The following is a 16,652-nucleotide window of genomic DNA, read 5'->3' on the forward strand; positions in this document are numbered from 1 at the left end:
TAACACAGAGGCTGCAAAAGCCGAGAAATGACACTGGTTAGATACGACACTTAATCTCCTTGTCAAGCAGAGAGACAGGGCAGCTCATTGGCAAAACCCTATAGGAAGATGTCAGAAGAATTTGTGTAACAGCAAAAAGCAACTGAGGAAAAAATGAATTTATACATAGCTTGGTGTGACATGTAGATAGGTAAATTGGATTAACCTCTGTTCATTTGTTGATGACATACACAGTATAAGAATAATAATAACTCACAGTAAGTTTGTGAGGTAGGTAATGAAATTATTGTCCTAAGTTTCCAGATGAGAAAACAGAAATCCAGAAAAATTAACTGACATAGAAGCAGGATTCAAACCCAGGTCTTCTGACTAGTCCATTTTTTCCCTCCACTGCACTTTCTCTTCATTTTAAATTGGGGGAAAGGGGAGAGGTTGAAAGAGAGTGGGGCTATGGGTGGTTAGCAATAATCATTCTCCCCCACAAAAAGAAGGGCCACTGAAGCATTTTTTTTTACAAGCATAAGAAGGAACAGAAGGAAATTCAGAAGGAAGCATATATGAGCAGGCCCAGTTTTGAAAGTTAATAGACAGAATTATTTACGTGCTTTTTTTTTTAAAGAAAGTGGTATTAAATGGAGATTCACACTTTCATATTCCAGTGCTTAGCATATCGCCTAGCAAATAGTAAGCATGTAATAAAGAAATGTTTAGTAACTGACTGACACATACAATTTGAAATTGGACAGATCCTTTGTTTGTATGGGTTATATTTATGAGCTTTTACCATATTAGAAATTAAAATATCTCAGTACTATTATGAATACTGTTTTGACTTGGAGACCTTCAGAGGCCCCCAGCCATACTTGGAGGACTTCTAGGCATTCTAGTCCAATCTCTTAATTTTATAAACAAGGAAACTGAGTTCCCAAGAGGTGAGTGATTTACCTGAGTTATAAGTGGTAGTGCCAGGATTTGAACCAGGTCTCTATTTGCTAATCTATTGTATAGTCACTCAGGGTAGAATAGGAAAAATAGATCCATCAAGAGACTTTACCTTCTGGGAAGGTCTTTAAGAGTATGAGTTGATAGACAACCTGTAGAATACATAAAGCCTATCATGGGATGAAGCAGACAACCTCTGGAACCTCTCTTAGTTCTAAGCTTCTACGATTAAACAAATGGTATAGAAGTAGATCAATGCTTTGTATAAGAAGTAGGAAAATACATTTAAAATATCCTAATAAATTTGAAAAAGAACAAGTAAGAAGAATCTATTCTACTTAGTATTATTTTAATTATTGCAAAGGATTCAAGGTCAAGGAATATAAAGAAGAGTATTACAGATGTTTGCTCACATACTTTGGTCTCTGTACCACTGTGGACATTTTTCTAACATAACATTATTTTCTATCACCTTTGTTTTTGCATTTCAGGTCAACAACTGTTATTATTACTTCTGTCTCTTTAAGAAGTAACAAGTAATGCAATGACTAAGAATGTTAAACTGAACCCTTCTCCGCATTACAAGGATCTAAGACATTTCCAGAGGCCTCAGGATGGAAAATGCTGTCCACATCCAAAGAAAGAACTATGGAAGTAGAATTGCTATCACTTATTTTTACCTTCTGTTGAGTTTTGTTTCATCTTTCTGATGGTTCCTCTTATTGGTTTTAATTTTTACTTACAACTTCAGTAATGTGAAAATATGTGTAATGGGTATGTAAATGTAAAGCCTGTGTGTCAGATTGTGCGCCATCTTGGGGAGGGTGGGGGGGAGGGAAAGGGAGAAAAATTTTCAACTCAAAAGCATATGAAAAAAAAGGAAAAAAAAGAAAAAGAAAAAAAGAAAAAAGAGTAAAAAAAAAGAAGTAACGAGTAGACACAGCTGTATGTTAATCATAAACAAATACATACCAGGTCGGGAATTCAGTACAACTCTTTGGACATGCATCACTATGTTGAGGTGGTAGAGCTACAAAGATCTATCTTCAGAGTTCCCTAAAAATTCAAAACCAAAGAAGAGTTTCAAAAAATTGAACAATTAAAGGAGTAAAATGTTGTACACAACTAGTTCACTCGGCTACAGAGCCTACCTAGGACCTAGGATTTCCAAATCACCTGAAGAATCAAGACCAGCTTGATCTTTCACTCCGAGCACGCATTGATGAGTTGGGAGAAAAGATGGCAGCAACTCCTTTTATTTTTAGCAAAGCACTTACTGATATAGTAAAATAACAGGCAATCTTTCTCAAGTTACAATGACGTATAACCCATGCTGTGCTCAAGGACAGTGCATGCACAGTCCATGCACTTATCTACTAGTAATCACAAATACACTGTTAATGACTAACGAGTAACTAGGGAAGTTAGAGATGCATAGAATGGAGCACCGAACCAGGCCACCTTTGCTCATAGATCAAGCAGCCGAGAGGGGCCTCCGCCCATCAGTGAGACCTCATGAACATCCTTACAGAGCCCCAACAGTAAAAGAAATGCCTTATATCATGTCTAGGTTACCAACTGGAATAAGGGAGTACATGTAGTATTTGTTCAAACAGGGACTGTAGGCTTTGGTCTTCTCAAAGCCTCCTCAACTGAAAAACCCCAAATGACATTTTCTTCCAAATCTGGTCATTCTATCCAATTATACAAGTAATGCCTATAAAAATCATGCCCATGGATTATTAATACTTTCTTTGGGTAGGAAGTCAGCAGGCACCAGGACATCATAAAAATGAAGCTTACTGGATCCATAACTGAATTAGCCACCTGTGTAAAGTCAGCTTCAGCTAACTTGTTAGAGTATACATATTTATATATGTTATGATACTATAGATATCATATATTTACATAGAGTTAGCTTCCTTTATTACAGACTAGCACTGGCTTCCTTCGAGTCTCCGCTAAAGGGCCACCTTCAGCAAGCCCTCCTAAATACTATGGCCTTTCCTCTGTAACTACCCCCAAATTATCCTGTATGTAACCTGTTACTTGTTCTGCATGCTGTCTCTCACTAGACAAGACTGGGAGCTAATTAAGAGCAAGGACACATCCCCAGCACTTAACACTGTTACCTGGCACATGTAAGCCCTTAATGTTTGTTGACTTGATCTGGTGCAGGGCAAAGAAAGAAGAATTTGGGATTCCTAGGGCCCGAATTCAAATCTCAGTGGGGTCTTGGGCAAATCATTTCACCTCTCTGACGCAGGCAAATTATTTAACCTCTGAGCCCCAGTTTCCTTCTTGGTAAAATGAGGGCAAGGGTTAGATTCCACAGCCATCTCTAAAAGGTCTCTTCTAGCTCCGGTTCCAGTCAGTTCCTAGAAGTATCCCACCACATACAGACCCCTGAAGGCAAACAAGTGCCCTGAGAACAGAGCGGATCAGGGAGCTGGGGCAGACCTTAGGTGGCAGAGGACGGGGAGGCAGAGGTGCAAGTCGGGGGGCGGGCGGAGGCAGTATTCGAGCCCCACCGCCTCCCCACATCATTTTCCAGGTGTGCAAATACAGTATTCAGTTTCCTCGCTCCCCCAATTTACCGCCAGGGCCTGGGCCACCTTTAGTCAGAACCCGAGGCGGGCACTCACCTGGAGGAAGGGCTTCCCGGGAGGACACAGATGCTTTAGGGGCAGGACCCTCCGAGGTCTTCAGCAGATGCTGAAACTGCCTGTGCATGCGCATGCGCACGGCTCCTCCCTCTCTCCAGATCCAGTCCAAAGTACGGGAATATATTTTTCCTAGTTGGAACGGGGCCAGTTCTATCCTACAGGAAGCCGCCCTAGTAGCCAAACTTTAAACTCTTAATTTTTGAAGATCCCCGCAAAAGAGCCCTGAATCTGGAGTCAGGAAGTCCGGGATTGAAATATGACATTTAAAGCTTTTATTAACTGGGTGACTCAGATCGCGTCTCGATCTCTCTGTTCCCTGATTGTCTTACCTGTGAAATGGGAGAGTAATAGTGTTGAGGTCTAGGGGTGCTGGGACCCGAAATTCAAGGGAAACCAATGCCGGCCCTGCCTCGAATTTGATCCAAGCCTTCTTTCAGCCAAAAGCAAGGTTTATTAGAACCGACTAGGTGCGGGAGATTTTAAGAATCCACCCTTTAGTGGACTGGACTAATCCTTTGTATAATGGGGATGGAAGTGCCAGTAGGCTGGAGGAACTGACTGGGAGATAACAGATAAGGACCAGGAAGGGGATATCGCAGGCCTTATAAGGTCTTGTAAAACCAAAAGAACTTTGACAGAGGATGAGGGAGCTTGTTGCTTACAAGATAAGGAGGACTTTTATGGTATTTCAAGATAAGGGGGAAAGGAGTTTAGGACAGGAACGCAAGTCACTCAGGAGGGGCTTCACAAAGTCATGGAAAAGAAACACTTAACATTCTTTTTAATCCTTAGGGCACCATTTGTATCCACATTATTATGAGCTGTCTTTTTTGCCAACTGGTGAACGGTCTCTCTAAGGTTAGAGAGAATCAGTTCATGATGTAGGTGACCATATCAGGGCATGAGATACTCTGCTACATTGTTAAGGAACCAGAGGACATTTCCCCAGAATCTGGGTTTTGCCCTTTTCAAGTTAGAGATCTTAGGCTGTGTGGGATTGAAAATGGAGAAGGTGGGCGCTAAAAATCCAAGGGTGCATAAACCAAGTCCTTGTAAGATGTTACTCATTGGGTGGCCAGGATAATAGTTTTGGGGTCTTGCCACATGGTGGTGTTGGGTCTGAGAGGTTGAGATCCCTCAAACACCAGAGTATAGGATGGGGTCATCTGGAATGGACACAACTGGGTTGTCTCCAGCACAGACCTCCACTGTATATACTTGATTTAATCTGCTTTTCTTGTCTTTGCTCTCTTTTGTGGCTTTTCTTCTTTTTGGTGAGACAATCAGGGTTAAGTGACTTGCCCAGAGTCACACAGCTAGGAAGTGTTATGTGTCTGAGGCTGGATTTGAACTCAGGTCCTCCTGACCCCATGGGCGAAGCTCTATCCACTGCGCCACCTAGCTGCCCCTTTAATGACATTTCTACCTCCCTTATTTGAACATCTGGGACTGTGATATCAGAGTTCAAGTATGGTGGTTCCACTGTCTTCAAGTATTTGAGTAACAGGAACATAAAGAAACCAATGATTTTCTTGCAGGAATATATAACAAAGGCAGAATTTATAACCAAATAATTAGGGTACCCACCAGCTACCAGGACTGCACGTGGACCTTTGTGCTTTGCCACAAGTTGATTTTCATGGCAACTCGGAGAATTCCCAGTCATATCTGTTCCTTGCCATAGTTGTTCCTTGTGTGGTCCCTTCTACCACTGGTGTTATGTTAACCCAAGGGAGATTGTATCCTTGTGTGTATGGAAAAACTTTTGTTATCACATATATTGCTAAGCTGTTTAATTAATGACTTTTTCTTTGCACTGGTATGTCCTCTGATTGACTGACAAAAGAAACACCTTGATGGAGGCTCATGAACTGTGTTTTGAGTGGATGCTGAGTTTGAAGCAGTCTCTTCCTCCCAGCTCCTCATATTCCTTTGGAATCTCACAAAACAGAATCCCTGGGATGATTTTAAGGGACACAGCCAGACTAACAAGTAGGGGCATAACAAGAGTTGGAAGGTATTTTCTAACTCCAAGTCAGATGGGACACTAGGATCAGGGAACCTGAGCCTAGCAAGAGGAAAAGCAATTAAAAGCAAAGACTTAATTTTAGCTTTACAGCATCTGCTGACTTTTGCTTGCCAGTTGACTGGTCTACAAAGACTGGCTTCTGACTGAAAGAATTTAGCCCTTTGCTTTAAGGAAAGGCTACTTATTAGTTACACTCCAGCGAAGGCAGCAAAGAACAGCAGGAAATCCAGTGAGGCTGCAAAGCTGAAGACCAGCAGAATCTTACTAGAGACGCCCAGCACCAGCAGATGATGCATCCAGTAGGGGAGGAGTCCAATAACAAAAGCATTCTGCGGTGGACATGGCCAGAACAGAGACTTACAGCAGAGATAACAGAGAAGCAAATGCCCCATGTACAATGTAAAAAGCAGCTTACCTAATGACGTAACCAGAGAGCACTGGAAGTATGGATTTGTCCTGGCTACATGTGGATGCCATCCCACTGTCTGTGTTCCTGGTCAGATCTGTTTTCTGTGAAAGTCCCCTCTCCCCTGCGGAAGACTGCATCTTTGTGGGTCTGTAGAAATTTTGCTTATCACATATTTTAGTATATACTGTTTAATCAACATGTTCTACTTTGAACTAATATATCCTCCAGGTGACAAATACATTGATGAAGGCTCATGAACTATGGGTTTGAATGAATGTTGAACATACCCACAGCAATGCCTCCAGCCTGAGGTAGCATTCAGGGACTCCTTGTGAAGAGATGTTTCAAGTGCTACCCAGATGAATTTGAAAAATAAATAGCCAATGGAATAGGCAAGCTTGAGAGTTTTCGTGAAAAACAAACTGAACAATAACTAAGGATTCTAGTATTCTTCAAGGAAAATATAGGTCAGCAAGGAGATAACTCCCCCAAAACTAATTTGATCTGATGGCTCATTAAAAGAAGCATATGAGAGGTAATGTTTCCATTGTACAGTACTTTGCCCTGGGTAAGCCACAACCAGAGTAAGATATGTAATTCTATCTATCATATTTTACGAATGACTTTGAGAAGCTGAAATCTTTCTAGAGAGTAGGGTAACCAGGATGGTAAGGGGACTAGAACCCGTGTAATACTGTAAGAGGTTAGATGGGATATAGCTACACTCCAAAACCAGAGGTAGATTTTATTGACTGAATATGTTATCCAGATCTAATTGCTTCTTTTTTCCTGCCTTGGAGCCCTGCTCATTCAAAGGCTACAGGCAGGAGAAATAAGTTACTAAAACAATACTTTAAAGGAGCTGTGATTTCAACATGATTGGGCACTTGCTCTACCAAAAGATATCAAAATCCCTCCATACTTTAGGAGATGGTTGCTGTGGCCAAAACGATTTGTCACCTGGTGACCAACTTCATGATTGAAACTTACTATTCATTAGCAGCTTTAGTTACAAGCACTTGAAGAGATGGGAGATTTGAAACCATAAACCTAAAGGTTTGGGAATCATGTGTGATTTTCATTTATACTTGGTATCTTCCCCCCAAGTTCATTCTTAGATTTGACTGCTAAAGAAACATCACAAGATGAGTTGACTTCACAAGTTAAGAGTTACAATGAAGCACGGATTATTATTGCTTAGGGACCAGTTTCTTTGAGGAAAAAAGGATTCTGATTTCCACCTTAGCCATCTTTTAACCAGATGGTTTGGGTATGGTTGTTTATAAAAGATAAAACCTTAAATGTAGCAACAGAATGCATGTATTTTCAAACCAGTACTGCTTGTTTGAATTCTTCCCTTTAAGAGGAAGAATCTAATACAGTGGAGGGAGCCCTGGATTTAGAGATAGAGGATCTGAATTTGAATCCCAGTTCTGCCACTTGCTACCTGTGTGATACTGTTTTGCTACCCGTGTGATACTGTTTAAGTTACGTAATCTCTCTCTCTAGACTTTAGTTTCCTCATGTATGAAACAAGGGGCTAAGACTTAAGGCTTACTAATGTCCCTTCTAGTTTTCCTTTTGGGATCTCCTTGAGGAGGTGATTGGTGGATTCTTACAGTTTCTATTTTAACCTCTGGTTCTAGAATATCAGGGCAGTTTTCCTCTATGATCCTTCCTTCCTTCCTTCCTTCCTTCCTTCCTTCCTTCCTTCCTTCCTTCCTTCCTTCCTTCCTTCTTTCTTTTCTTTTCTCTTTCTCTTTCTTTCTTTCTTTTGCAACTGGGGTTAAGTGACTTGTTCAGGGTTACACAGCTAGTTAACTGTCAAGTGTTTGGTTTGAGGCAGGATTTGAACTCAGGTCCTCCTGACTTCAGGGCCAGTGCTCTATCTACTGTGCCACTGCTCTGCCCTGATAATTTCTTGAAAAATGATATCTAGGCTCTTTTTTTGATCATGGTTTTCAGGTAGTCCAATAATGTTTAAATTAGCTCTCCTACATCTATTTTCCAGGTCAATTGTTTTTCAAAGAAGATATTTTATGTTGTCTTGTATTTTTTCATTCTTTTGGTTTTGTTTTATGATTTCTTGCTTTCTCATAGAGTCATTAGCTTCCATTTGCTCCATTCTAATTTTTAAGGAATTATTTTCTTCAGTAAGCTTTTGGACCTCCTTTGCCATTTGGCCTAGTCTATTTTTTAAGGTGTTGTTTTCTTCAGTATTTTTTAGGTCTTCTTTAGTAAGCTGTTTTTCCTAATTGTTTTGAGTCACTCTCATTTCTCTTCTTAATTTTTCCTTTACTTCTCTTACTTGATTTCAACATCCTTTTTGAGCTCTTCCATGACCTGAGATCAATTCATATCTTTCTTGGAGGCTCTGGATATAGGAGGTTTGACTATGTTGTCTTCTCAGTGTATGTTTTGACCTTCCTTGTTACCAAAGTAACTTTCTAGAGTCTGAGTTTTTTCTGCTGTTTGGTCATTTCCCCAACAAATTATTTTACATTTTAACTGTTTCTTAAGGTAGGGCTCTTCATGTGGATAGAGCACTGGCCTTGGAGGGAGGAGGACCTGAGTTCAAATCCGGGACTCAGACACATAACATTCCCTAGCTGTGTGACTCTGGGCAAGTCACTGAACCCCAATTGCATCCCCCCCCCCAGCCCCAGAAGAAAAGGTAGGGCTCTGTTACTAGTATGGAGGATGTAGTGTTCCAAGCTTTAGAGATTTTGTTTAGCTGTTTTCAGGGATACTTCAAGGGACCAATAAGTTTTCAGTTCTTCCAAAGTAGTATGATCTAAGGAGAGGTGTTTACTCCTCTCTTGGCCTGTGCTCAGGCCTGTGAATGACCACAAGCACTCTTTTCTGCCCTGGAACTGTGAGAAGGGTTCCCTTTTCACTGGTGCCACAAGCTCTGCTATGCCAGTGCTCCTCTTCAACCGAGATCTGCCACCCAGAACTGTGACCCAGATCCAAGTTTGGACAAAGCAACAGAATCCTGCATCAGTGCCAGCAAAAAGACCTCTGTAATCTCCTTCTGAGCAGCTGTTCAATCCCCTTACTGTCTGTGGGTGGAGAGCTCTGGAAGCAACTGCCCCAGGGCTGTAGGGGTGAGGGCTTGACTGTGCTCCTCTCTCACTCAGGTCTGACAGACCTTCTAAGTTGTTTTTAGTGTTTGTAGGTTGAGAAGTCTGGAAAGCAACACAGCTGCCTGGGATTTAGTCCCTTAAGCCTGCTCCATGTTTGCTCGGGCTTATTTAGCCCCCTGAGGGTTGCTCCAGGTTTGCTGGGGCCTGGTCTGTGTTGGCCTGCACTCTTCTCCCAGCCTGGTGCAACAGACCTTTCCTATCAACCTTCCAGGTTGTCTTGGGCTAGAAATTTCTTTCACTCTATCTTTTTGTGGGTTCTGCTGCTCTAGAATTTGTTTAGCGTCATTTTTTACAGGTATTTGGAGGGGTTTGGGAGAGAGCTCATGCGAGTTAAGGTTAAGACAGGCAAATTTTGAAGTCTCTAAAACTTGACTTAAAAACCAAATCAGTATGACTTCCATGCAATAGTGAAGGCTGACCTGAGATTACACTGCATTAATCTGCAGTGATCCCAATTAACAGTGCTTTCTGATTTGATGTGAGATCTAGACTTGAAAGAGAGCTCAGAGGCTATATAATCCAACCTTCATATTTTATGTGGGAAAACTTGAGTCCAGGTTAAGCAACTGGTCCAAGGTTACATGAGTGGTAAGTATCTGAGGAAAAATTTGAACCCAGGCGACTTGGACTATTCTCTAACCACCACCCAGTCTGTATCTTTGCTCCTTTCAGCCCTCTCTGTATACTGTGGGGCCACAGGAATTGATATTAACAGTATTTTAAGAGATTAACATACAAGTGCTACTGAGGGAAGTGTATTCTGCAGACAAAACATTTTCAAAAGCAAGAAACAGAATACATATAGCAATTGACAATTTCCAAATCTTTGTATGCAGTAGTACTTTAAAAGATCAACAAATTCTACTGATAATTATGGAGTACTTGATACTACCATGTCAGAATCACTGAATTTCAGAGTTGCAAAGGCCCTCATAAAGTCCAATCTGTCCTGTTTAGTCCAACAAATTTAGAATAACTCAGTTTGGGAGGTGGACCAATCACCATCTTTTAAAGATAAGAAAATTTAAGACACCAAATGATTAAGCAACTGCTTACCAAATGTCATCTAGCCATTTCGAGGCAAGCTAGAGCTAAAATTTAGCTCTCCTGAATCAGGGAACATCGACCTTCCTTTACACTACAGAATAGTACTGGAGTGGTCTCTTTCAATCACAAAACAAATGCCCCTATTTGAAAACTTCAACTCACCCTGTGCCCTCTATCTGTCTATCTATCTATTTATCTGTCTATACATACATACATATAATTTTTTCTGCTCACACTACCCTAATAATGACGAAGGTGTCATGAGTTATAAATATCATCCTTCCATGCAGGAATGTAAACAGTTCAGCCTTAATAAGGCTCTTCTGATTTCTCTTTCCTGTTTACCTCTTCATGTTCCACTTGAGTCTTGATTTGAAAGTCAAATTTTCTATTCAACTCTGGTCCTCTCCTCAAGAATGCTTAAAAGTCCTCTATTTCACTCAATGACCATGTTTTCCCCTGAAGGATTAGACTCAGTTTGGCTGGGTAGGTGATTCTTGGTTGTAATCCTATCTCCTTTGCCCTCCAGAATATTATATTCCATGCCCTCCGGTCCCTTAATGAAGAATCCGCTAAATCTTGTGTTATCCTGATTGTGTTTCCACCATACTTGACTTGTTTCTTTCTGGCTGCTTGCAGTATTTTCTCCTTGACCTGGAACTCTGGAATTTGGCTGCAATATTCCTAGCAGCTTTCCTTTGGGGATCTCTTTCAGGAGGAGATGGGTGGATTCTTTGAATTTCTATTTTGCCCTCTGGTTCTAAAATATCAGGGCAGTTTTCCTTGATAATTTCTTGAAAGATGATGTCTAGGCGGTTTTTTTTATCCTGGCTTTCAGATACTGCAATAATTTTTAAATTCTTTCTCCTGGATCTATTTTCCAGGTCAGTTGTTTTTCCAATGAGATATTTCACATTGTTTTCTAATTTTTCATTCGTTTGGATTTGTTCTACTGTGTCTTGCTTTCTCATAAAGTCACTAGCTTACAATTGCTGTATTCTAATTTTTAAGGAAATATTTTCTTCAGTAAGCTTTTGGACTTCCTTTTCCATTTGGCCGATTTTGCTTTTTAGGACATTCTTCTCCTCATTGGCTTTTTGGACCTCTTTTGCCATTTGAGTTAGGCTATTTTTTTAAGGTGTTATTTTCTTCAGTATTTTTTTGGGTCTCCTTTAGCAAGTTGTTGACTTGTTTTTCATGATTTTCTTGCATCACTCTCAGCTTTTCCTCTACTTCTCTTACTTGCTTCTCAAAATCCCTTTTGAGCTCTTCCCAGGCCTGGGACTGATTCATATTTTTCTTCGAGGCTTTGGATGTGGGAGCTTTGATTACGTTGTCTTCTCCTGGTTATATGTTTTGCTCTTCTTTGTCACCAAAGTAAGATAATATAGTCTGAATCTTTTTGTGTGCTTGCTCAAGATCCTGGCCAATTACTTGAGTTTTAAACTCTTTTTTAAGGTAAGAGTCTGCTTCCAGTGTGGAAGGTGAACTGTCCCACGCTTCGGGAGTTTTGTGCAGCTGTTTTCAGAGATACTTCTAGGGACCTGAAAATGTTCAGTTCTTCCAAGGTGTTTACTCTATTAACAATGAGGAGGGTAGGGCTGACTCGGGAAAGGAGGCTGGGGGGGGGCAGCTTCCCTCTCCTCTCCCACTTTCCCCTCAGAGACCCAGCGCTGCCTCGCCGCTGGGATGGGGCCGCCTTGCGGTGGTTACTAGGCAGCGACCCAGACCAGACACAGATAAGCCTCGCTGTCACCTCCTCATCCTGGGCGGCCAGCGGTCCCTGCTCCCTGACTCTGTCCACAAGCCGGGCTCCAGGCACCTGCCGGAAGCTGTTGGAGTGCAGGACAGGAAGTTTTAGCCTTCCCCCGCCCCACTCCCCACCCCTCAAGTGGACAACCTCATGCCACGCAGGGGAGGAGACTGGGAGCAGCCCTTGACAGTCATCCTTCAAAGAGGCTGGTCATTGGTTGGAGCCGGGGGGGGGGGGGGGGGGGGGGTGTGCGGGATCTAACCCCGCACATCCAATTAGTTGCCCCGTCTTGTCTTTTCTACCCATTCAGCACCTCTCTCCTCCAAACAGCCTCTTGGAGTCTGGCGTGTTGGAGGGACCAAGAGTACAAATGAGTAAACTGAGGCTGCCAGAGGCTAAGTGACTGGCTTAGCATCACGCAACCAGTAAGTATCTGAGGCACAATTCGAATTTAAGTCTTATTAACACCAAGAACAGTGTTCTTATGCCCTGGCCGCACAGCATCACTGACTATCTGCTGAGTACTAGAGATAGAAAAAGCAAAGCAAGACGGTCCCCCTCCTCCAGGACCCCCACCCCTCTGTCCTAATTGGGGGGACAAAACATAAGGTTTAAGCTGCAAGTCAAGTGTATTAAACCTATTCAGCAGCAATAATGACTGACAGTTACAAAGTGATTTATAGTACCTTCTTTTTCTGTAGCTTTTTGACGTGGTTGTTGTTCTTTCCATAAGAAATCTGTAAAATAGGAAGGTCAGATAGTTTCATACACATTTGACACATGAGGAAATAGACTGAGAGATTAAATGGCATGTCCATGATTGCACAGATACTAGTTATTTAAAGCAGAAATGAACCTTAGATCTCATTTCCACATACAGTTCAGAACTTTGTCAATATGGTTTCCTACAAATCACAATGTGTTAGAGTTAGAAAGGCTATCAAAGCTCATCCAAATGAACACCTTCATTTTACAGATGAGAAGACAGGCACTGAAAGATTGAAGTGAATTGCCCAAAGTCACACATGTCTTAAGTGACTGAAACTAAAACCTGATTCGAGATCTGTGGAGAAGCTAATTGCTTTTCCTTCTACACTTTTCTGAGAGCACTAGTGATTTTTTTTATTTCCATAAAATAATAGTCAAACTCATAAATTCTATGGTTAGTTTATGTTAACCAGTAAAGCACTGGACTTGGAGTCAAAATAGCTAAGGTTAGGTTCTGGCTCTGCCACTTACTTGCAAACAAGTTATTTACCATCTGGGCTTCAATTTGGACTAAATCATCTCCAGCCTTTCATCTCTCACATTGTGTTTCATTCCTAGGAAAAATTAAATTGATTTCCAGACTTCAGAGCACTAAAAACAAAATATACACAGCTTCATGAAAATACACCATCATACATATACAATATGACCACATATGCCATTCATTTTCACATCTTTAAAAGTTCTTATAAACATAATAAAAATCAACAAAAACAGAGAGGTGAGAATATACAAAGAGAACCAAAGGTTTACCCACAAATCCTTACACTTTACCTATCAGAATAAGCAGAATCAAACAAAGCAATCAAAGAAGACTGGAGAAGGATTTAGAAGTAGATGGACTAAGATTTGACCATAGCTTTCCACACATATTAGCTATGAGAGTGTTTCTCTTTTCTCTCATTATTTAGCAAGTCTTTGTTTAGTACTTCTTTTTGTGTTGTTTCTATAATTCCTATACTTTTTCTTTATGTATGATCATTTATTACTAATTGTGTTTCATTGTGGTACATAAATATAGCATACAGAATGCCTGTTTGTGTGTGTGTGTGTGTGTGTGTGTGTGTGTGTGTGTGTGTGAGAGAGAGAGAGAGAGAGAGAGAGAGAGAGAGAGAGACAGAGAGAGAGAGAGAAGTGAGAGAGAGAGAGAGAGAGAGAGGGCATGAGCACGAGCTTCTGGGCTTTTTTTTTTTGAATAAGCTTTATTGATGCCTTTTGTTTTTATGCAGCCCAAGGCCCAAAGCCCATTCATGGAATTCTCCTCACTTGTGGAGATCAAAGCCTTGCCTATGTGAGAGGTGGTGTAACACCACTGAGGGGTAATGGGACCTGGACCCCTAAAAGTAAAAGACCATGTCTTTGAAAGCTACCCAGTCCCTGAATTTTCCCATGCATTTCAGGGGCCCAGATCACTGCCATCTCAGCCCAAGGCATCTGGCCCACCTCAGCCCACCTGGATCACTTAATTACCTTACTTGACAGTCCTTTCACTGTCCTCTTGACCCACCCCAGACCACTTAACTCCTTTCATTGTCACACCTGGGCCACATACAAGTATCAATCTCACCCCCATCAAGCCTCAGATTCACTGGGAATCTATTCCCATCCTATTGGCATCAGAATAAACCTTGCCATTTTGACTGGAAGAAGGTTTGAGTGTGTGAATTATTTCCAGGAAGACCTCCCTTATACACTGACAGTTCAGGGTTCCCAGCAACCCGAGGCCACATCATCGAGGTTCCCAGCATTCCAAACTGCATCACCACCAACCACCAATAGTTGGCTGAGTCAGGACAGAGAAAAGATTTCATTAGTCTCTTTGGGCTCTCTAGTCTCTTCTATTCTTCCAATCCAATCCAATCCAATCAAAATGTATTAAGCCCCTATAATGCTGGGCACTAGGGGGATACTTAATAAAAAGGTAGTCCCTGCCCTCAATGAGGGCCAAATCCAAGTTCCAGCCTGATTCTATAGACAGTAGTAGGACAATTTACATATAAGGAGGTGGGATAAATGTCATGTCAACTCCTCCCCATTATAGCACCATTAGGAGATTAGAGTAGCTCTCAGGTGATGGGACAAAAGACAGTGCTTTGTTGTCCTTGAATAGTTTCAGTTGTATCTGACTCTTTAAGACTCCATTTAGGGTTTTGTTGGCAAAGATACTAATTTGTCGTTTTCTTCTCCAGCTCCTTTTACTGCTGAGGAAACTGAGGCAAACAGAATTAACTTGCCCAGGGTCACACTAGTAAGTGTTTAAGGCCTGATTTCACCTCATGAAGATGAATCTTCCTAGTTCCAAGCACAGTACTCTATCCACTTCACCACCTAGCTGCCCCAGAGAAAGTTCTAGCTTTATGAAAATTCACATTGAGCAAATTCAACTTTATGTAGAGAATCCTGAAAGAAATCTGAATTCCCCAGAAACACCAATGTTAACTTTACTACACAATAAATATGCTCTCTCTCTACTCTTGCCCCTCAGGTCAGTGCTCCAAAGCCTCTCCACCCCCAGCAAAAGAAAAAAAAACGCCCCACGTCAAAGCAGAAGAAAGGAGGCAGAGAGACATCCACCAGTGTGGCTGCTGCTGAGATCTCCAGTGCCAAGAGAGGAGACCTTTGCCCCTCTCTGCCCACTGACTGAATGTCTGACCCCAAGGTGTCTGTGTTCTCCTTGGGTACTAAATACCTGTCCTGGGCTCCACCTGTCCCCTGGCCTCTTCTGTGTAAGAAAGGATGATGTTAGGCCTCTACAACAGAACAAGGGGATTCAAGGAATTCCAAGATCTTGTGGACAGTCCTTCAACCAATCAGAAAGTGACACCAAACATTAATGGAAGAGGGCCAGACCTTAAGAATCCGAGCACCTTAACAGAGGTCAGATGGACCTTATATACCAAGAGACTATGGGAAGGATCTGAGAGTGGCCAAGTATTGTGAGGTGACTGGAAGAGATGTCTAAGCAGGATCTAGATGGGAATGGCCAGTAAACTGGGGTGACTGTGAGGCAATAGAATGCCAGACACCCAGGGACCTGGACCACATGGCCAAGGGAGAATGGAGCCTAGATAGGATTAAGGGGGGGAAGTGGGGTGGGGTGTGTGGAGAGGCCATAGGGAGGTCAGACAATGGAGGGCTAGGCTAGGTTAAGGGTAACAGAGAATTTTGGGCATAGGTGATAATGAAAGGCCAGTTGATGGGATTATAGCTTCAGGCTAACACCAGAGATTTGTGGAAAGGCCAGGGCTTTTCTGTTTTGGGGTCCAGATACCAAACATATGGTCTTTTCCATTTAGGGGTTCAGATCCCAACCCCATCACAGATTTTGTTTTTGTTTTTGGCTAGATAAGTCATTCTCTGACTCATTTCTTTTTTTTCCCTTTTTTTTTTAGGCAGTTAAGGTTAAGTGACTTGCCCAGAGTCACACAGCTAGTGTCAAGTGTTTAGTCTGAGTCTGAATTTGAACTCACATCCTCTTGACTCCAGGGCCAGTGCTGTATCCACTGTGCCACCTACCTGCCCCTTCGGCATCATCTCTTATTAAGCTTTAATCACTGAATGGGCATTGCTTCAGTCAAACTGAGACCTGTTAAATACCTTCAGTTGAAAGGACCCAGGTCCACCACTGCATCCTGGGCCATCTCCAGTTGTCCTGGTCTGTATCTGGCCACTGGACCCAGATGGCTCTGGGGGAGGAAGTGGGGCTGGTGACTTTGCACAGCCCTGCCTTCCCTTGCATATCATGGCATCACAAACCCTGATGTCATGGTCCTCTTTGAGAACAAAGGACATATAACAACAATGAAGTCCTGTGGATTCTTCCTCCATGTTTCCCATCTGTCCCCTTTATTTCCACCGTTATTGCTCTAGGACTGGTCCTTCTTACTTTTCA

At 42.0% G+C, this 16,652-nt stretch overlaps 1 protein-coding gene across 6 annotated transcripts in view; it reads right to left on the reverse strand.

Annotated features, from left to right (window-relative positions):
• Positions 1 to 16,435, reverse strand: part of LOC110208346 (prostaglandin reductase 2-like) — a 51,813-nt gene extending 35,378 nt beyond the window's left edge. For 2 of the 6 annotated variants that reach the window (XM_020986323.2, XM_020986319.2), the window contains exons 1-2: positions 3,588 to 3,705; positions 1,915 to 1,998 (exon numbers count right to left, since the gene is read on the reverse strand). In XM_020986323.2, the coding sequence (XP_020841982.1) occupies positions 1,915 to 1,951 (37 nt within the window). In that variant the 5' untranslated portion in view covers positions 1,952 to 1,998; positions 3,588 to 3,705. Of the gene's footprint in view, positions 1 to 1,914; positions 1,999 to 2,093; positions 2,228 to 3,587; positions 3,706 to 12,678; positions 12,730 to 13,231; positions 13,295 to 16,357 lie in introns of those variants that run through there. The other 4 variants (XM_078151479.1, XM_020986321.2, XM_020986320.2 and 1 more) reach the window with 4 other exon arrangements.
• Between the last annotated feature and the right edge of the window lie 217 nt (positions 16,436 to 16,652).

Source organism: Phascolarctos cinereus, unplaced genomic scaffold (genome assembly GCF_003287225.1).
Source record: "Phascolarctos cinereus isolate Bilbo 61053 unplaced genomic scaffold, phaCin_HiC Scaffold_3;HRSCAF=262, whole genome shotgun sequence".
NCBI classification, from domain to species: domain Eukaryota; kingdom Metazoa; phylum Chordata; class Mammalia; order Diprotodontia; family Phascolarctidae; genus Phascolarctos; species Phascolarctos cinereus.